Below are 20,853 nucleotides of genomic sequence, written 5' to 3'. Positions count from 1 at the left end.
ACTGGTGGAGAGGAGAAGGTGGTCTGAAGGAGCTCCGAGGTTTGGTGCTGCTGGATCCAGACCACCAAATAGTTTGGTTTCATTGGTAGGATTCGTTTAACTTTGGGGTCCCTCAAGGCTCTGTTTTGGGTCCTCTGCTGTTCTGTCCAATAGTGTTTGAATTTGTATTGAATTTGTATTGACCTGAAAAAGCTTTTTGACACAATTGAACATGGACTTCTAATCGAGAAATTGATTTGGAATTAGGGGTGCAGTACTAGAATGGATAAAGAGCTACTTACAGATCACAGTATGTCCCACTGGGATGGAGGACATCAAAAACACTAGACATCATGTGTGGGGTACCACGGGGGTCAGTGTTGGGTCTGAAATAGTTCATACTTTACATAAAAGACATGTAAGGTTTCAAATGTCCTAAAAATGATAGTTTTTGCTGATGACAAAACAATTTTATGCACAGGAGACGATTTACATCAGTTAGGACCGTGTGACTTAGGACCATGTGACTTAGGACCGTGTGACTTAGGATCATGTGACTTAGGACCATGTGACTTAGGACCATATGACTTAGGATCATGTGACTTAGGACCATGTGACTTAGGACCGTGTGACTTAGGATCATGTGACTTAGGATCATGTGACTTAGGACAATGTGACTTAGGACAATGTGACTTAGGATATACTGGTAGGACTTCCTACCAGTATGTCAGGACAGAACTGTACCGATGCCCTGACCTGATTAGTGGATCAGCGACAGCAGCAGGCGGATCAGTCGCTCCACCACAGCCACAGAGCTGGTTCCACCTGGAGGCTGAACTGTTTACTCCACAACAACCACAGGATACACAAAACAGGCCTCATAACAACAAGAACCAACGAATGAATGAATGAAAGAATGCTTTAATAATCCCAAAGGAAAATTATTCACCTCTGCTTACACACATACACACACATACAGTCATTGAAAAAAAGTTACATGGGTTGTGTTTTGTTGTGTCAGAGAGCTCGGGTCCACCAGAACCTCAAATGTTAGAGTGTGTGGACCATCTGCGGTGATGAAGATCCTCTGGTGCCATCCATCAGGATCAGCCGCAAGCAGTTGGTGATGCTGGAGAACCGGTACCTGTCTCCAGGGTCCAACATTGCAGCAGAACCTGCTGCACTGAAGACCTGCAGACATCAGCTGATCCTGTTAAAGACCGTCCTGGACCTCCTAGAAGTCTCCATACCTAGAAAAAACAGCAAGTGTTAGTTTGTGTTTCCTCTTCTTGCCAACAGGACGACAGGACCGGTCGGGTCTGGACTTATGGGTTGGAGCAGAACCTTCTAATGGGACTACTGTGTGGCCAGAGCTTCACAGCCAGGCTGGTTCTGTGTGTGTGTGACTCACTCTGTGTCAGCAGTGGGTGTGTTATAGCTTTGGAACAGCGGCTGCATGAAGAGGCCCAGAGTTCCCACCACACACACCAAGATGAAGATCCACAGGAACAGACGGTCTATCACCATGGCGACGTACTTCCAGTCCTCTATGATCTGGAATCAAACCATCAACAATCAGACTGACTGTTAGTGTTGGAGCAGCAGGCCAGGAGACCAAGAGCTGAAGGGACTCTGAAGGGGTCAATGAAGAGTCTCTGAAGAGTCCCTGGAGGGGCTGTGAAGGGTCCCAGAGGGGTCCCTGAACAGTTTCTGAAGGGGTCAATGAAGGGGCCTCTGTAGGGTCCATCCATGCCCTGACAGACTTTTCAGAAGCAGTTCAGGGTTTTCTAACAGTTGTAGAATAAAGTTGATGATTCGTTGGATTTGAGTCACAAACAGAAGGTCAAGTCAGACGGACACATGGTCAAAAGGACTGGGACTTGGATGTGTGTCCACTGGACTCACCCCTTCATTGTCGTCTTCCGTCTTCATCCGTCCAGCGATGTATTTTACCCCGTCCACTGCCTCTTCTAGGTCTGCATCCCACTGAACGGCCAAACGACTCTGGAAGTCTGACAGCTGACCACACCCATCCTGGACATTGCCCAACTTCCAGTAAAAGTTGCGAGCCTGGATTTCGTTCACGTAGACGGGGTCTGGATCATTCCGGATCCCAGTCAGTCTGATACTGGAGCATACCTTCTTCTCTGTGCCGGTCTGGGAGGTAGTCCTGGCTCCGGCATTCCGTTTGCCGGACCTCCAGCGGACCTTAGAGGAACCTGGACGCCTCATGAGAAGGAAAGTGGGCAGGCGGATTAAGAAGACGCGTTGAACCCATTCCGGCATGTAGTGGGTGGACGGGGAGCGGTGGTGCAAGTTGAGCACACAGGCCGTGCTCACGATGGAGAAGGTGACCAGCACCATGGTAAACATCAGGTATTTACCTGAGGGAGAGGGACGACAGGAAGTTACATTCAACAATACCCAACAATAGAAACAGCTTACCAACGTGATGTCTTTGGTCACAACACACGTCCCTCCTTTTTCACACACACAGCACAAAAAGCACATGCAGATGACCGACCTATGAGAGGGACTGCCAGAGAGGTGGGTGGTACTATCTTTGATATCAGCAGCAGGAACACCGTGAGCGCCAGAAGCACTGAGATGCACAGGGTCATCTTCTCCCCACAGTCCGATGGGAGGTAGAACGCCAGGACGGCGAGTGACGTGATCAGAACACACGGGATGATCATGTTGATGGTGTAGAACAGCGGCTTCCTCTGGATCACAAAGTCAAAGGTGATGTCCAGGTAAGTCACGTCACTGGGGTCCTCATTTTTTCGTGCCGGGAGCGAAACGATGTCCCACTCTCCGCTTGGAGTGAAGTCGTCACGGCTGGCAAAGTCACTGGTGAGAATGAGGTCCAGCTCTGTGTGGTCATAGGTCCAGGACCGGAACTTAAGTGTACAGTTCTGCTGGTCGAAGGGGAAGTTCTGCACCTCAATGGCGCAGGCTGACTTGTAGATGGCTGGAGGAAGCCAGAAGATGTCTCCCGTGTTGGAGACCACGGCATTGCAATAGAAGGACACCTCGTAGACACCATCAGCACTGTGAAGAGTTAAGGGAACAGAGTCAGTGTACGACTGAGATTCATGCTGAAACCAGACTGAACAGGAGTACACCAGCACAGGGCCTCTGAAGCAGGGCTTCTGCTGAAACGCGTGTTGGGCTGGGGTTCTGGATGGTGTACAGGCTTAACCTGCCTTCAAGCCACACTGCACAGCTTACTTGTTGTAGAGAACTATGTCAGGAAGCCAGATGTGTTTGGATGGTATCCGCAGTTTCTTGATGCCGTCATACTTTTCAGGGTCCCATCTGAGCCGGTAGTCGTTCCACTCCTGCACACAGGGCGAGACCTTCTCATAGCAGCGAACAACATGGACAGACTGGACTCCACATGATGGACTCTTGAAGGTAAAAGATTTTGTCCTACCTGACACAGCCACAAGTTGGTGGTCATAATCTGCTCTCTTTCATTCTGCAAGAAACAACAGCCCACAGGTGAGCCTCGTTCCATTTACTCACCAGGTAAATGGGTCAGTATCCTTCAGTGCCGCCTATCCTGTGGATGAGCCCATCCCAGCTGACTAGGCAGGACCAGTCACCAGTTCACCAGTTAGAGACAGCCAATGGTTGGTCCAGTCACCAGCTCGCTTCTACTGCAGGTTTCTGGTGGGACCCAACCCAGAGAACCAGCAGAGAACCAAGAGACATGGGGAGAACAGTCCCAGGTCCTAAGGTGTTTCTGGTCCTTCTTACTGAGAGGCAGAAGCTCCACCCACCGTGCTGCAAGGTAAATTCCACCCTACCCTACCCTAACTCTAACCCAACCCTACCTTACCCTACCCTAACCTAACCTAACTTTACCCTACCCTAACTCTAACCCAACCCTAACCCAACCCTACCCTTACCCTACTCTAACCTAACCCTAACCCTACCCTACCCTACCCTAACCCTAACCCTACCCTACCCTACCCTACCCTACCCTAACCTACCCTACCCTAACCCTTCCCTACCCTAACCCTAACCCTACCCTACCCTACCATAACCCTACCCTACCCATCTCTACCTGAACACTGACCCAAGTCTTTTCTTGCCATTAAGTGAAACACGATGTGGGCTGGCTGCTCTTCTCACCACGCTGATGAGCTGGGACAGTGACACCTGGATGGAGATGGTGACCTGCTGGCTTTTGTTGACGGCAGGCCTGATCAGTTTGTTGTAGCGCTCAGGACCCAGCAGGTAGTTGACCAGACGCTCCTCGGCGTTCTCTGCCCTGCCCCCTGCAAGAAGAACAATCAAATAGCAGCACTGTGACATTCAGGATCAGACTGGCTGCTCGTTCATCGTGCTGCCCCCCAGTGGTGATGAAAGAATGTGACCACGTGTTGTGTTCTGTCCACAGCAAGAAGGAGGACGTCACCACAGGGTCTCCAAACACACCAGCTCCCGTCTGCAGGGTACTCACTTGTACTCACAACTACTTGCTGGTACTCCCCGATACTCAACAGTAGTCATTGGTACTCACTGATACTGACTAGTACTAACTATTGCTTGGATGAACTCACTGCTGCTCACTGATATCCAGTAGTAGTCATTGTTATTAACTGGTACTCACTGGTACTCACTGGTACTTCCTAGTGCTCACTGATAGTCACTAGTATTCGCTGGTGCTCACTGGTACTCACCAGTAATCCCTAATAATCACTGGTACTCCCTAGTACTTAAATGGTACTCAGTAGTATTGGTACTCAGTTATACCCACTAGTACTTGTTACTTACTGGTACTCACTCATATTCGCTTATACTCACTGGTGCTTGCTAGTACTGTTAGCACTCGCCGGTGCTCGCTTGTACTCAATGATACTCCCTGGTACTCACTTCCATTCACTAGTACTCACTGATACCCACTAGTACTCGCTGGTAGTCATTAGTACTTGCTGGTGCTCACTAGTACTCACAATATTTGCTGACATTCATTGGTATGCACTAGTACTCGCACATACTCACTGATACTCGCTTGTACTCAGTGATATTCAGTGATGCTCCCTGACTCCGGACTCGCTGGTACTCAGTTGTAATCACTAGTATTCAATGGTATTTGCTGGTACTCGCTTGTAGTCACTACTACTCCCTGCGACTCACTAGTACTCAATATTACTAACTGATACTCGTTGGCACTCGGAAGTACTCACGAGTAATCACTAGTATTCGCTGATACTCACTGATACTCGCTGGTACCCACTAGTGTTCACTGATGCTCACCAGTACTCACTGGTGCTCACCAGTATTCACAAGTCCTCACTGGGACTCAATGGTACTCAATAGTACTCACTGGTACACATTAGAACTCCCAGGTACTCGATAGTACTCATTGATACTCATCAGTAATCACTAGTATTCACAGATACTTACTGGTACTCACTAATCTTCACCAGTCCTCACTGGTACTCACTAGTACTCACTGGTACTCACTAGTGCTCACTATTACTCACTGTTACTCACTAGTACTCGTTACTCACTGGCACTCACTGTTATTCACTGAAACTCATTGTGGCTCCCTGGTACTCATTAGTACTTGCTGTTGCTCACCAGTAATCACTAGTATTCACTGGTACTCAGTGATGGACTAAGGACTAATATTCACTAGTCCCTACTCACTGGTGCTTACTGCTACTCACAAGTACTCATTTGCAATTGTTGTTACTCCCTGGTACTCAATAATAGTCATTGGTAATTACCAATACTCACTGGTACTGACTATTACTCACTATTGCTCACATGTACTCACTGATACACACTAGTACTCGTTATTACTCACTGGTACTCACCAGTATTCGCTGATACTCACTGGTGCCCACTGGTATTCACCGATACATGCTTGTACACACTAGTTCTCACTGGTAATAACTAACACTCGGTGATACCCCCTGGTAATCTCTCGTATTCGCTGATACTTGCCGGTACCCAGTAGTAGTAGTAGATACTCTCTGATATTCTGAAAACCTATACCTTACTTTAAAAAAGACATTCTATCATCATTACAAAAGAATAATGGAAGAAAAGCTGTTTTCTCGTGGATGGATGGATGGATGGATGGATGGATGGATGGATGGATGGATGGATGGATGGATGGATGGATGGATGGATGGATGGATGGATGGATGGATGGATGGATGGATGGATGGATGGATGGATGGATGGATGGATGGATGGATGGATGGATGGATGGATAGATAGATAGATAGATAGATAGATAGATAGATAGATAGATAGATAGATAGATAGACTCACTTATTAGAAGGAGAGCAGAGAGCAGCAGAAACGTCGCCTCCCGTCTTCTTTCCATTCCTTTTCTTTTGTCTCAGATTGTTGGGTTTATCCTCCGTGGGGGTCCGTGGTGAGTCTCCTCCCTTAAATCTCCGTTCTCCTGCTGAAATATTGATTAAAGTGAACAAAAGTACAAAAAGAACGTCGTCGGGCTCCCCGCCCACCTCCACCATCAGAACGGGTGTGTGAATTGGGGGGAAACTCGCTGTGACTGTCCTTGGAGTGAAGCTGTGTGTTTAACAGCAGCTGAGATCCCTCAGAATGAAACCCACCTTTACGCTGGAGGTCTGCTCCTCCTGAGAAGACTCATTAAAGAATGATGCACTGAAAAAGGAGAGGAGTCACGGAGGAGAAGAGAGAGTCTTTGGTGGGAGAGCAAGATAGAGGGGAAGACACGGAGCAACTGCACCTCTTTCACACCTATCTGCCCCGCCCCTGAGTCAGGAGGATGGTTTCAGTGACTGAAACAACACCACAATCATTCCTCTCATTCCCCTCATCCTCATCTTTTCATCTCAGGCATATTCTCCAGTTCTTTTACAGTGATGGGGTTCAAAGATGCAGGTATAATCCCACCTGTGGTGCTGCTTCCTGACAGGAGGTGTAGACACAGGTGTAGGAGGTGTAGACACAGGTGTAGAAGATGCAGACACGGGTGTAGGAGAAGTATACACAGATGTAGGAGATGCAGACACAGGTGTATTAGCTGTAGACACAGGTGTAAGAGGTGTAGACACAGGTGTAAGAGGTGTAGACACAGGTGTATTAGGTGTAGACACAGGTGTATAAGGTGTAGACACAGGTGTAAGAGGTGTAGACACAGGTGTATTAGGTGTAGACACAGGTGTAAGAGGTGTAGACACAGGTGTATTAGGTGTAGACACAGGTGTAAGAGGTGTAGACACAGGTGTATTAGGTGTAGACACAGGCGTAAGAGGTGTAGACACAGGTGTAGGAGGTGGAGACACAGGTGTAGGAGGTGGAGACACAGGTGTAGGAGGTGTAGACACAGGTGTATTAGGTGTAGACACAGGTGTAAGAGGTGTAGACACAGGTGTATTAGGTGTAGACACAGGTGTAAGAGGTGGAGACACAGGTGTAGGAGGTGGAGACACAGGTGTAGGAGGTGGAGACACAGGTGGACTTACAGCTGGTAGTGAGTCTGTTCACCACTGGATGGCAGCAGCATCCCAGCCCTACATCACTCCGGGGCCCTCAGCCCCTCCCTCCAGCCATCAGTGATGACTTCCAAGCAGCTGCTCATGTTTCTTTCATCATCATCACAACCACTGTTTGTAGTAACTCCTTAACCTGGAGGTCGGTACCCCGCCCAGCCTGCGGAGGGGGACACGTATTACTCCTAGAACTTCCTGTACATCTCCGTCCAGAGACCCAGCAGCTTTGGACCTGGACTGGAGGCCCCAGAACCAGGTCTGGGTCTGAAAGCCTCTAAAGGTCTTGAAGCAACATTTGATTTTGCAGCGCCCACAGCCAGAGACTAGTAACCGACTGATTGATTGATTGATTGATGCACATTTAGAGTACAAGTGTGCAGGGGGTCGGGAATGAAAATTACTGCATGCGTGACTGGGGTCAGAGGTCATATAATTGAAGGATGAAGAAAGGGAAACACCTTTATAAGATAACATCATACATTTATTATTGAACCAGCCTTTGAAATCCAGACATGGTAAGGGATTAAAAAAATCATTGCACTACTTAATAAAGTATTACTAGTAATAGCTCTCATACAAAATGTACAAATGTTTGTTAAAAATTTATCGCAACATTTTCTTCAAACGATTTTGGTTACAGATATAATACATATAGAAACTACTGACACCGTTCTAATGACAGAATTTAAAAAGGAAAACACTCAAAAACCAAAATCTCGCAATGAAACCATGAAGCCAACAAAGTGAGGAGCTGTGATCACGCTGTCGTAAGACATCGATCGTGGGCTGAGGTAATCGTGACGCTCGTGGTCCCGGCTGTACCGCTGTAGGTGACGTAGAATCACCAACACGTGAACTCCGTGACCGGGCGAGCACGGGCTGAGACAGGCGGGGCATTATTAGGAGCCCACGCCCCCAGGAACACAGGTGAGACGCTGGGGATTCTCAACCACGCTGGAAACTGAAGATTGCTTCTTCCGGAGCGAAGAGAAATGAGTGATGAAGAGCGCCACACGCTCTGAAGGTAAGTATTAAAGTGCTCAAGTGTGAAATCCACCAGTGGGGCGCAGAGTGGATGAGTGTGACCTCACAGGTCTGTTCAGACGTGTGGTCCATCAACGCCGCGTCCGTGATGCCTGTAGAACAGAGGTTAAAACATACTGTTTCTGTCTCTCTCTCACACACACACACACACACACACACACACACACACACACACACACACACACACACACACACACACACACACACACACACACACCAAGTCACAGACCACAATAACTGAATGATGATCTTTGGGTCTGGGCGTCGCCCCGAGGTCAACTCAGTTGGTCGTGGCTAACATCAAACGCCACAAAATACACTGGTATCAGTCACGTATGCATGTCGCTGTGATTCAAAGACACCTTGACCAGAAGGCAGAGCAGTGGGGGGGTCACCGCCCGAAAACAGAAGGCAGATCCCAGCGATTCAAGAGGAACCAGTACAAGCAGCACTGGTCGCAGTCTGTGAGAGGGGTATGATCAGCTGGTGCCTCCAGGAGACTGGCTGGGGGGGTCAGGGGTCAACATGAGGTCACTCTGAATCCCGCTGGACCCCAGAAGCATCAGCTCGACAAATAGGACAGGTCCTGTTGGCCTGGAAACCAAAAGATAAAAGTTTAGGGTTAAACAGGAAAATACAAACGATGAAAACCCTGATCCAGTTGTTTAGATCCATCCTGCACAGAACCGCCGTGAACGTACAGGCGTACCGCCCTGAACGTACAGGCGTACCGCCGTGAACGTACAGGCGTACCGCCGTAAACGTACAGGCGTACCGCCGTAAACGTACAGGCGTACCGCCGTAAACGTACAGACGTACCGCCGTAAACGTACAGGCGTACCGCCGTAAACGTACAGACGTACCGCCGTAAACGTACAGACGTACCGCCGTAAACGTACAGGCGTACCGCCGTAAACGTACAGGCGTACCGCCGTAAACGTACAGGCGTACCGCCGTGAACGTACAGACGTACCGCCCTGAACGTACAGACGTACCGCCCTGAACGTACAGGCGTACCGCCGTAAACGTACAGGCGTACCGCCCTGAACGTACAGGCGTACCGCCGTGAACGTACAGGCGTACCGCCGTGAACGTACAGGCGTACCGCCCTGAACGTACAGGCGTACCGCCCTGAACGTACAGGCGTACCGCCGAAAACGTACAGGCGTACCGCCGTAAACGTACTGGCGTACCGCCCTGAACGTACAGGCGTACCGCCCTGAACGTACAGGCGTACCGCCCTGAACATACAGGCGTACCGCCCTGAACGTACAGGCGTACCGCCGAAAACGTACAGGCGTACCGCCGTAAACGTACAGGCGTACCGCCGTGAACGTACAGGCGTACCGCCGTGAACGAACAGGCGTACCGCCGTGAACGTACAGGCGTACCGCCGTGAACGTACAGGCGTACCGCCCTGAACGTACAGGCGTACCGCCGAAAACGTACAGGCGTACCGCCGTAAACGTACTGGCGTACCGCCCTGAACGTACAGGCGTACCGCCCTGAACGTACAGGCGTACCGCCGAAAACGTACAGGCGTACCGCCGTAAACGTACTGGCGTACCGCCCTGAACGTACAGGCGTACCGCCCTGAACGTACAGGCGTACCGCCGAAAACGTACAGGCGTACCGCCGTAAACGTACAGGCGTACCGCCGTGAACGTACAGGCGTACCGCCGTGAACGTACAGGCGTACCGCCGTGAACGTACAGGCGTACCGCCGTGAACGTACAGGCGTACCGCCGTGAACGTACAGGCGTACCGCCGTGAACGTACAGGCGTACCGCCGTGAACGTACAGGCGTACCGCCGTGAAAGTTCAGGCGTACCGCCGTGAACGTACGGGCGTACCGCCGTGAACGTACGGGCGTACCGCCGTGAACGTACGGGCGTACCGCCGTGAACGTACGGGCGTACCGCCGTGAACGTACGGGCGTACCGCCGTGAACGTACGGGCGTACCGCCGTGAACGTACGGGCGTACCGCCGTGAACGTACGGGCGTACCGCCGTGAACGTACGGGCGTACCGCCGTGAACGTACGGGCGTACCGCCGTGAACGTACGGGCGTACCGCCGTGAACGTACGGGCGTACCGCCGTGAACGTACGGGCGTACCGCCGTGAACGTACGGGCGTACCGCCGTAAACGTACGGGCGTACCGCCGTAAACGTACAGGCGTACCGCCGAAAACGTACAGGCGTACCGCCGTGAACGTACAGGCGTACCGCCGTGAACGTACAGGCGTACCGCCGTGAACGTACAGGCGTACCGCCGTGAACGTACAGGCGTACCGCCGTGAACGTACAGGCGTACCGCCGTGAACGTACGGGCGTACCGCCGTGAACGTACAGGCGTACCGCCGTGAAAGTTCAGGCGTACCGCCGTGAACGTACGGGCGTACCGCCGTGAACGTACGGGCGTACCGCCGTGAACGTACGGGCGTACCGCCGTGAACGTACGGGCGTACCGCCGTGAACGTACGGGCGTACCGCCGTGAACGTACGGGCGTACCGCCGTGAACGTACGGGCGTACCGCCGTGAACGTACGGGCGTACCGCCGTGAACGTACGGGCGTACCGCCGTGAACGTACGGGCGTACCGCCGTGAACGTACGGGCGTACCGCCGTGAACGTACGGGCGTACCGCCGTGAACGTACGGGCGTACCGCCGTGAACGTACGGGCGTACCGCCGTGAACGTACAGGCGTACCACTGTAAACGTACAGGCGTACCGCCCTGAACATACAGGCGTACCGTACGTACAGGCGTACCGCCCTGAACGTACAGGCGTACCGCCGAAAACGTACAGGCGTACCGCCGTAAACATACAGGCGTACCGCCGTGAACGTACAGGCGTACCGCCGTGAACGAACAGGCGTACCGCCGTGAACGTACAGGCGTACCGCCGTGAACGTACAGGCGTACCGCCGTGAACGTACAGGCGTACCGCCCTGAACGTACAGGCGTACCGCCGAAAACGTACAGGCGTACCGCCGTAAACGTACTGGCGTACCGCCCTGAACGTACAGGCGTACCGCCCTGAACGTACAGGCGTACCGCCGAAAACGTACAGGCGTACCGCCGTAAACGTACAGGCGTACCGCCGTGAACGTACAGGCGTACCGCCGTGAACGTACAGGCGTACCGCCGTGAACGTACAGGCGTACCGCCGTGAACGTACGGGCGTACCGCCGTGAACGTACGGGCGTACCGCCGTGAACGTACAGGCGTACCGCCGTGAAAGTTCAGGCGTACCGCCGTGAACGTACGGGCGTACCGCCGTGAACGTACAGGCGTACCGCCGTGAACGTACTGGCGTACCGCCGTGAACGTACGGGCGTACCGCCGTGAACGTACGGGCGTACCGCCGTGAACGTACGGGCGTACCGCCGTGAACGTACGGGCGTACCGCCGTGAACGTACGGGCGTACCGCCGTGAACGTACGGGCGTACCGCCGTGAACGTACGGGCGTACCGCCGTGAACGTACGGGCGTACCGCCGTGAACGTACGGGCGTACCGCCGTGAACGTACGGGCGTACCGCCGTGAACGTACAGGCGTACCACTGTAAACGTACAGGCGTACCGCCGTAAACGTACTGGCGTACCGCCGTGACGTACAGGCGTACCGCCGTGAACGTACAGGCGTACCGCCGTGAACGTACAGGCGTACCGCCGTGAACGTACTGGCGTACCGCCGTGAACGTACAGGCGTACCGCCGTGAACGTACAGGCGTACCGCCGTGAACGTACTGGCGTACCGCCGTGAACGTACAGGCGTACCGCCGTGAACGTACAGGCGTACCGCCGTGAACGTACTGGCGTACCGCCGTGAGCGTACAGGCGTACCGCCGTGAACGTACAGGCGTACCGCCGTGAACGTACTGGCGTACCGCCGTGAACGTACAGGCGTACCGCCGTGAGCGTACAGGCGTACCGCCGTGAACGTACAGGCGTACCGCCGTAAACGTACAGGCGTACCGCCGTGAACGTACAGGCGTACCGCCGTGAACGTACAGGCGTACCGCCGTGAACGTACAGGCGTACCGCTGTAAACGTACAGGCGTACCGCCGTGAACGTACAGGCGTACCGCCGTGAACGTACAGGCGTACCGCCGTGAACGTACAGGCGTACTGGGTCCACAGACCGGACCGGTTCACATTTGAACTCACCTTCAGCCACTTGTCGACACACTTGGCGTGGAACTCGTGATTACAGGGGAGGACCCTGAGAAGCTGGCGGGCCTCAAAGTCACACATACACACCACACACCTGTGAGGGACACGACAGCACCTGAGTCCACACGGCCCACTCCCGCCCACCGACCGGCGCGCAGCGGGGAGTACTCACAGTGTCTGCTCAGATTGATGGTGGGTGGGGTTGAACCGGTACGACGGCAGCTGTTCTATGTCTGCTTTGGTCAGGCCGCGGGGTTTGGCCTCCCCCAGGCGTTCTGCCAGGTTCAGCAGGGCCTTCAGAGGGGGGCAGGTGAGAGGGAGCAGGTCAGGTACAGCATGTAGGGGGGTGAAGGTCAGGTACAGCATGTAGGGGGGTGGAGGTCAGGTACAGCATGTAGGGGGGTGGAGGTCAGGTACAGTATGTAGGGGGGTGGAGGTCAGGTGCAGCATGTAGGGGGGTGAAGGTCAGGTGCAGCATGTAGGGGGGTGAAGGTCAGGTGCAGCATGTAGGGGGGTGGAGGTCAGGTGCAGCATGTAGGGGGGTGAAGGTCAGTAGCAGCGGGTTGCCTCACCTCATAGTTCTCCACCTCCCCATCATCTACATCCAGCTCCAGACTGATGGTGGGGGCCACATTTGGGGCCACAGGAAGCATGGACCTGCAGGTAGAAGACAGATGCACAGGTGACGTATCCTAGACAGACTCCGCCCACCTGCAGCGCCGACAGGAAGTGGTGAACACTCACAGGAAGTAAGGCAAGAAGCCGGGGTGGTAGGGTGGCGGGGGCGTGGCCTGCTGGGAGCGGTAGCGCCGGCTTGTGAAATGGCGAGGCAGGAAGTGGGGGTACGGCTGACAGGAAGAAGAGCAAATCAGCCCCCCCCCCATCAAGGACCGACCTTCAGGCAGTGACGGCGCCGTGCCGATGATGTCATGCACTCACCAGGGTGAAGAGCTCCGGTGACAGGGAGTCGTGGTGCGACAGGAACGGAGGCTGGTGGGGGGGGCCGTAGCCGAAGCCGCCGCCCACAGGAAGCTGCTCCCCCAGGAGCTCCACCTCATTTTCAATCCTCTGTAGGGGCTGAAGGGACAGCAGGTTAGTAGGTGGGGCAACACACAGGATGTGACATCATCGACGGCGCGGCGTACCGATCGGGGCTGGAACGGCAGGAAGTGTCCGGCCATGGGCAGGTGTGGTGGGGGGTGGGGGCGGGGCAGCAGGAAGTGGGCGTCGCTGGACAGCAGCGAGGGGAACGCGTAGGGCATCGGCACGGAACACGCCTGGAGCACCTGGACAGGTGAGCAGAGGTGAGGGAGGGGCCGCGCCTCAAGCGCCTGTAGGAGCAGCAGTACCGCGTTCAGCCACAGGGGGCAGCAGCGAGCGGCTTACCTGGTGGTAGGGCTGGGCGGGGCTGAACACCATGCTGCAGGTGGGGGCGGGGGGCAGGGAGCCACTGCACAGGGGTGCTGGTAGGCCCTGGGGGGGGACTGGGGTCACTGTGTAAGGCACCTGCAGCAGCTGGGGAGGGAAGACAGCAGAGTTCTCACACACACACACACACCAGCGAGGGGTGGGGGGGGTCGCTGCAGACCCACCTGTTCGTGCAGGTCCAGGACAAGGGCTCCATGCTGCTGCGCCCCCCCAAGGAGGTGCTGCTGCGCCCCCCCAGGGGGGTGCTGCTGATGATGGAAGTGATGGTGGGGGTGGGCAGCAGGGGGCAGTAGTCGTGAGGACAACATCGGGGACTGGAAGGCCGCAGGCTCCTCCAAACTTGTCGCCCCCCCTGCTGCTGTGGGAGGCGGGCAATAGGCACTGGGGGGGGGTACGGGGTACGTGTGGTGGGTGTCATGGTGGGAGTTCTCGTCCTGCAGCTGGGGGGGCATCGGGAACGGCGTGGGCGTGGCAGGGTGGTGGTGGTGGGGGGGCACCTGCCGGGCAGGTCTGGAGAGACGGCCTCGCTGACACCTTGCAGGCGGGCTGGGGGGAGAAGAGGGGGGGGGTTTGTTACCACCCAGTGGCTGCAGCCGATCCTGCACCTCCAGCCAATGGGACAGCAGCAGGGCGGAGCCAAAACATCAGCTTACCTGCGTCTGTGCCGGGGTGTCACACAGCGCTCCTGGGGGGCCGTCTGGGGGTGGGACTGTCTTCTACTGGGGGGGGCCGATTCCCAGGGCCGGATGGGGGGAGAGGGGGTGGATGGGGGGGGCACAGAGGTCAGCTGGCTGGACAGACGCTGGCGCTTCGGACGGGGGCTCCCCTCAGTCTGGGGGGGAGGGGGGGAGTGACCAGTGATCAATTTCACCACACCTTACAGCTAGTGTGTGTGTGTGTGTGTGTGTGTGTGTGTGTGTGTGTGTGTGTGTGTGTGTGTGTGTGTGTGTGTGTGTGTGTGTGTGTGTGTGTGTGTGTGTGTGTGAAACAGAGCATATTCTACCATCAGTGCTGACTCCCCGAGGGGTCAAAGTCACTTCCTGTCGGAGTGAGGAAGAAAAACAAAACTACACACACACACACACACACACACACACACACACACACACACACACACACACACACACACACACACACACACACACACACACACACACACACACACACACTTCCTGGGCGGCGTTCCTGATCATGTGATCATCAGCCTGAGGCGACTCGCTCTGACTCACGTCCTTCCAGTCAGGCAGTGACTCTCACACTCGGGTGTGTGTGTCAGTCGTGAGTCACTGCCGATACACACACACACACACACACACGACACCCCCTCCTCCTGTCTGCACGGGAGACACATGACTGAACGGCTGTGACTTCTAACGCACCCCCCCCCCACACACACACACCCACACACAGACACACATCCAGCTGCTATGCTAACGACGCTATGCTAACACCCCCCGACACCCCGGCGTCCCCCAGGCGATCACCCCTGCACTCTACTGATCAATCAGTCCAAGATTCTGCCCCTGACCCCAGTAATCAATCACGGCCAGTCATTCTTCATATATTCCCATCATGCACTGCTGTTGTCCTCCTGTGCTACCGCTAACGTGACGCTAATGTTAGCGTGTTATCAAACACATGGCTCTGTTCTAATGCCCACACACATGTACTGCGTATGTAGACCCCCCCCACACAGGACAGAGTGAACCCCCCCAACCCCTCCAACCCACCATCTGAAACCTCTCCACCCCCCCAGGCCCCACCCCCCAGGGACATATCTAAGGCAGCCTGCTCCACCCCTGCATCTCCAACAGTCCCTGCCCACCCCCCCCCCCATCAAATCAACTGAAACCCCAACTGCGGCCCCTCCCCCCTTTTCTCCTCTGTTTGCCCAGTCCCAGACCAGAAGTTCTCCTCCCACCCCCATCCTTGCCCCTCCCCCTCCCAACCATCTCCCACAACTGGAGGTGAAATCAATGTATGCCCCTCCCTGCTTCTGGCCCCTCCCCCCACAAACCACTTCTGCACCACCTTCCCCACCATCCTGCCCCCTCCCCCCTTCCTCCCTGATTCCATTCATCAGAGTCAAGAAGGAAAAGCAGCTGATTTACCTTAAAAAAATCTATGGTCTATGAGAACAGTCACCCCAAAATACTCCTCAGGTAACAGTCACCCCAAAATACTCCTCAGGTAACAGTCACCCCAAAATACTCCTCAGGTAACAGTCACCCCAAAATACTCCTCAGGTAACAGTCACCCCAAAATACTCCTCAGGTACTAGTCACCCCAAAATACTCCTCAGGTAATAGTCACCCCAAAATACTCCTCAGGTAATAGTCACCCCAAAATACTCCTCAGGTAATAGTCACCCCAAAATACTCCTCAGGTAATAGTCACCCCAAAATACTCCTCAGGTAACAGTCACCCCAAAATACTCCTCAGGTAATAGTCACCCCAAAATACTCCTCAGGTAATAGTCACCCCAAAATACTCCTCAGGTAACAGTCACCCCAAAATACTCCTCAGGTAACAGTCACCCCAAAATACTCCTCAGGTAACAGTCACCCCAAAATACTCCTCAGGCAACAGTCACCCCAAAATACTCCTCAGGTAACAGTCACCCCAAAATACTCCTCAGGTAACAGTCACCCCAAAATACTCCTCAGGTAACAGTCACCCCAAAATACTCCTCAGGTAACAGTCACCCCAAAATACTCCTCAGGTACTAGTCACCCCAAAATACTCCTCAGGTAACAGTCACCCCAAAATACTCCTCAGGTAATAGTCACCCCAAAATACTCCTCAGGTAACAGTCACCCCAAAATACTCCTCAGGTAACAGTCACCCCAAAATACTCCTCAGGTAACAGTCACCCCAAAATACTCCTCAGGTAATAGTCACCCCAAAATACTCCTCAGGTAACAGTCACCCCAAAATACTCCTCAGGTAACAGTCACCCCAAAATACTCCTCAGGTAATAGTCACCCCAAAATACTCCTCAGGTAACAGTCACCCCAAAACATTCCTCAGGTACACATCGGTGTGATGTTAGTCCGGACCAGAACAGAAGGGTCCAGACAGGAACCGTGTTCTAGAAGAACCTGGAGGTCGGTGGACCTCCTGGTCCTGAGTAGAACAGATGCTTGTCTTACCTTCTCACTGTCCTCCCCCCAGGTCCGGTCCGGGCGGCAGCGGTCTGACCCCCCAGAGGCCCCTAGATAGAAGCAGACGGCAGGTCAGACAGAGGAAGCACATGTTTGCTACATGACACACGTATGACGCGCTGCTTGTGGACACGGATCAGCGCTCTGGTGGCGTGACACCTCAGACTGGACACGTGACTGGACCACACCATATCAGAGTTTAGTGGAACGGACTACAACCACATTCTGGAGGTGGTTTCATATCAGATATGGACTGATGTGTTTCAGTCTGAACAGCTCCAAACACTCCGATTGGATACGGCGGACTGTGACATCATATCCGTGACGTGAGACCAAGCATCAGAAGAAAGAGCGTCGCGTTACGGAGCGGTGAAACACAGAAGAAGTTAACGATGTCTGGTGTGTGTGTGTTTTCTCTACATGTACCAGACAGTGATATCGCTATGGTAACAACACTTCAGGTTTGTTGTTGTTGTTGTTGTTACTGTCTCGATTATATGACCTCACACGTTACACGCACTGAACAACACCTCCACCCAGACGTCGTTGCTAAGGCAACCTGTCAGCTAGGCCGTGGATAATATGAAAAACAACAACAACAACAACCAGACACTAAACAACAACAACAACCAGACACTAAACAACATAATAATAATAATAATAATAATAATAATAATAATGATAATAATGATAGACCTTTATTGTCCCACAGTGGGGAAATTTAACAACAACAACAACCAGACACTAAACAACAACAACCAGACATTAAACAACAACAACAACAAGACACTAAACAACAACAACAACCAGACACTAAACAACAACAACAAAACCAACAACAACAACCTGACACTAAACAACAACAACAACAACCAGACACTAAACAACAACAACAACCTGACACTAAACAACAACAACAACCTGACACTAAACAACAACAACAACAACAACCTGACACTAAACAACAACAACACGATACTAAACAACAACCTGACACTAAACAACAACAACAACAACAACCAGACACTAAACAACAACAACAACCAGACACTAAACAACAACAGCAACCAGACACTAAACAACAACACGATACTAAACAACAACCTGACACTAAAGAACAACAACAACAACAACCTGACACTAAACAACAACAACCTGACACTAAACAACAACAACACGATACTAAACAACAACCTGACACTAAACAACAACAACTTGACACTAAACAACAACAACAACAACAACCAAACACTGAAGAACAGCAGGTGGGCGTCGCCCGCCCATTTAGGTGACAACATGCCAGTCTTAGAGGTGTGGTTTCAGTTCTCGTGTTAAAGACAGAAGGAAGGTTTAAGGCCCAGAGGGAGGGGTTGAAGCTGACAGGACAGTGTTAGCTTGTTGCTAAGTAGCATCAAGGTGGCTATTCATTAGAGGGCGGGGACTGGGCGTCCCCCAACCCTCTGATAAACAAAGCGCTGGACAATTTGGTGGTCCCCCTCAAGTAAACAAACAAACAAACAAACAAACAAACAAACAAACACTAACCTCAGCTGCAGCCAGGACATATGAACACACACACACACACACACACACACACACACACACACACACACACATTAACGTAGTGATTTATTTCACAGGAATCTGACTCCCAGGAGTGACTCCTGTGTTTCAGCAGCAGTGTTTGGTTCCACCAAGAGGTACCGATTGGGGGGGGGTTACCTGTCGACTGGAGGCGGTGCCCGCCGGGATCTGCTGGAAGTCTTTGGTTTCCGGGAGGGCTGTTGATTTCCGGGGCCGGCGACTGGGTGTCCGGATGGTTGCCACGGTGATGAGCTCCCGGGACTCCACTGGCGGTGACTCCGGTGTCGTTCACACCGTACTGCTGGTAGCATCCGGAGCGGGACCGGGACCGAGTCCTGGGCGGCTCCACACCCATCAGGTGGTGGCGAAGCGGGTGGAAGACGAACGAGGAGGACGCGGCTGGGGGCGAGGGCGGAGAGCCGGTAACGGATCCGGTGTGAGCGAAGCCCCTCGGTGCTCTGCCCCCCTCCGCGCTCCTGTACTCCGCTGACCCCGCCTCGACGAATAAGTCTGCCCCTTTCGAGACAGGTTCTGGGGCGGCGGGCAGCCGGGGGCAAAGCCTGGGCTCCCGGCTCGTCGGTTGTCCGGCGGCAGCGATCGGCATGTCCTCTGGGGGTGGGGTCCTTGGTGGGGTCCTGGCTTGTTCCCGTCGCTTCCGCTGAAACACACAACAGTTGGTGGTTAGCAGCTAGCTGAATTTATCAGAGTATAGTAGAACTTTATTGATCCCTTCAGGAGGTTCAATCAGGGAAGATATCAGTTACAAACCCTACAGTTACACAGAAAACAACTCACATATACACGCATGTTTCAACTAACCAGAGTGCGCCACTAATTTCCCTGTGGGGATTAAAATCAGTATATGAAATTAAAATTAAAAATGAAAAAAATGAAAAGAAAAACATGTTTGTTTGTTTCTCTGTTCTAACATAAATCCTTTTCATTTGTCAGGTTATTAAACCCACAGAACTCCATCAATCAAGGATCAAACCATCAATCAATAAAGAAAAATAACATCAGACACAAGTTAGGACATTAACTTTGTTCACTACCTTTAGTCAGAGTTAAGATGGGCTGAACTACTGCATTGTGGGAAATGTAGTTTTTGGTCAAAGCCCCTATTTGATCTATTTATTTAAACACACTGACATTTGATGCTCTGGCGGGCCATATTAAATGATGTGGAGGGCCACATTTGGCCCCCGGGGGCATGCTAACGTCCGTGCGCACGAGCCCGAGGGGAACCGGGGTCCCGATCCGGTTCGTTCGGGGCTCGTGAGCCCGTCCACTCCCCGGCAGGCTCGCGGCCGTGCTTCCGGCAGGACTTCGGGACAACTTTGTCCACTTCCGGTGGAGTTGATCCGGTCTGCTAGCTAACGCAGCGCCCCTTCTCCCCCCGTGGACCAGCCCGGGACAATCCGCACCGGGACACCCCCGCCCCGGGTGCCTCCAGCCCGCCCGCCCGGGGGCAGCGGAGCCGTTCGGGACCGGATCGGCCGGTCCCGGTGGAACGGAGACACGCACCAACACGCGTGGAAAGTGGTCGACGGAAATGACAAAGAACGAACGGTGTTAGAACGGGGCCCCCACCGGACACGGGAACGGAACCGGCGCCGCTCTTACCGTCTGCGTGCGGTCCTCCTCCAGCCCGGACCTGTCGGTAACGGGAGCGGATGTGTGTGCGCCGTTCGCTCGGTGTCAGCGTGAAATGTGACAGACCGTCAGCGCTCAACTCGGATCGGCAGACCCCACCAATCGATGCCGGAGCCTGGCCAGCGGCTGTGGGGGTGTCAGCTCCACCGGGGCCGCGTTCGAACCGGCGGCACGGCAGCGTGGAACGCGTCGCCGGTGTTCGCTTCCCTCCACCTCAGCGGAAACACGCGAGATCAGGGGCGGTGTGAGCGAGTGTGGATCGGTAATCGATTAGGTGTCCTGTGAACGCAGAAAGGGGCTTTAAAAGATTTCTG

At 53.5% G+C, this 20,853-nt stretch overlaps 2 protein-coding genes across 2 annotated transcripts; both read right to left on the bottom strand.

Annotated features, from left to right (window-relative positions):
* Positions 1–984: 984 nt before the first annotated feature.
* Positions 985–7,548, bottom strand: LOC137600053 (neuronal acetylcholine receptor subunit beta-2-like). Its single transcript, XM_068321415.1, has 9 exons — positions 7,461–7,548; positions 6,277–6,415; positions 4,120–4,265; positions 3,416–3,460; positions 3,211–3,320; positions 2,504–3,030; positions 1,885–2,363; positions 1,391–1,533; positions 985–1,229 (listed from the first exon to the last, which is right to left on the bottom strand). Exons 2-9 carry the CDS (start codon positions 6,329–6,331, stop codon positions 1,214–1,216), a joined length of 1,521 nt encoding a protein of 506 aa, XP_068177516.1. The 5' UTR covers positions 6,332–6,415; positions 7,461–7,548; the 3' UTR covers positions 985–1,213.
* A 405-nt stretch (positions 7,549–7,953) lies between these two features.
* Positions 7,954–20,734, bottom strand: LOC137600637 (E3 ubiquitin-protein ligase RNF38-like). Its single transcript, XM_068322367.1, has 13 exons — positions 20,510–20,734; positions 19,025–19,544; positions 17,291–17,352; positions 14,792–14,970; positions 14,303–14,684; positions 14,097–14,225; positions 13,856–13,996; positions 13,650–13,787; positions 13,455–13,558; positions 13,283–13,367; positions 12,883–13,004; positions 12,705–12,804; positions 7,954–9,125 (listed from the first exon to the last, which is right to left on the bottom strand). The coding sequence occupies exons 2-13, from the start codon at positions 19,488–19,490 to the stop codon at positions 9,063–9,065; spliced, it is 1,971 nt and encodes a 656-aa protein (XP_068178468.1). The 5' UTR covers positions 19,491–19,544; positions 20,510–20,734; the 3' UTR covers positions 7,954–9,062.
* Between the last annotated feature and the right edge of the window lie 119 nt (positions 20,735–20,853).

The sequence above is a fragment of the Antennarius striatus genome, chromosome 8 (assembly GCF_040054535.1).
Source record: "Antennarius striatus isolate MH-2024 chromosome 8, ASM4005453v1, whole genome shotgun sequence".
NCBI lineage: Eukaryota > Metazoa > Chordata > Actinopteri > Lophiiformes > Antennariidae > Antennarius > Antennarius striatus.
This window is presented reverse-complemented; position numbering and strand designations above follow the sequence as displayed.

Excerpts from the sequence above, each read along its gene's own strand:
- LOC137600637 (XM_068322367.1), bottom strand. The coding sequence starts at position 19,490 with ATGCCGATCGCTGCCGCCGGACAACCGACGAGCCGGGAGCCCAGGCTT. Across the intron at positions 14,971-17,290 it reads GGGGGGAGGACAGTGAGAAG|ACTGAGGGGAGCCCCCGTCC; the intron begins GTAAGACAAGCA and ends CCTCCCCCCCAG. Across the intron at positions 14,226-14,302 it reads TCCTGGACCTGCACGAACAG|CTGCTGCAGGTGCCTTACAC; the intron begins GTGGGTCTGCAG and ends TTCCCTCCCCAG.
- LOC137600053 (XM_068321415.1), bottom strand. The coding sequence starts at position 6,331 with ATGGAAAGAAGACGGGAGGCGACGTTTCTGCTGCTCTCTGCTCTCCTT. Across the intron at positions 3,461-4,119 it reads TGTCCCAGCTCATCAGCGTG|AATGAAAGAGAGCAGATTAT; the intron begins GTGAGAAGAGCA and ends TGTTTCTTGCAG. Across the intron at positions 1,534-1,884 it reads CGGAAGACGACAATGAAGGG|ATCATAGAGGACTGGAAGTA; the intron begins GTGAGTCCAGTG and ends GTTTGATTCCAG.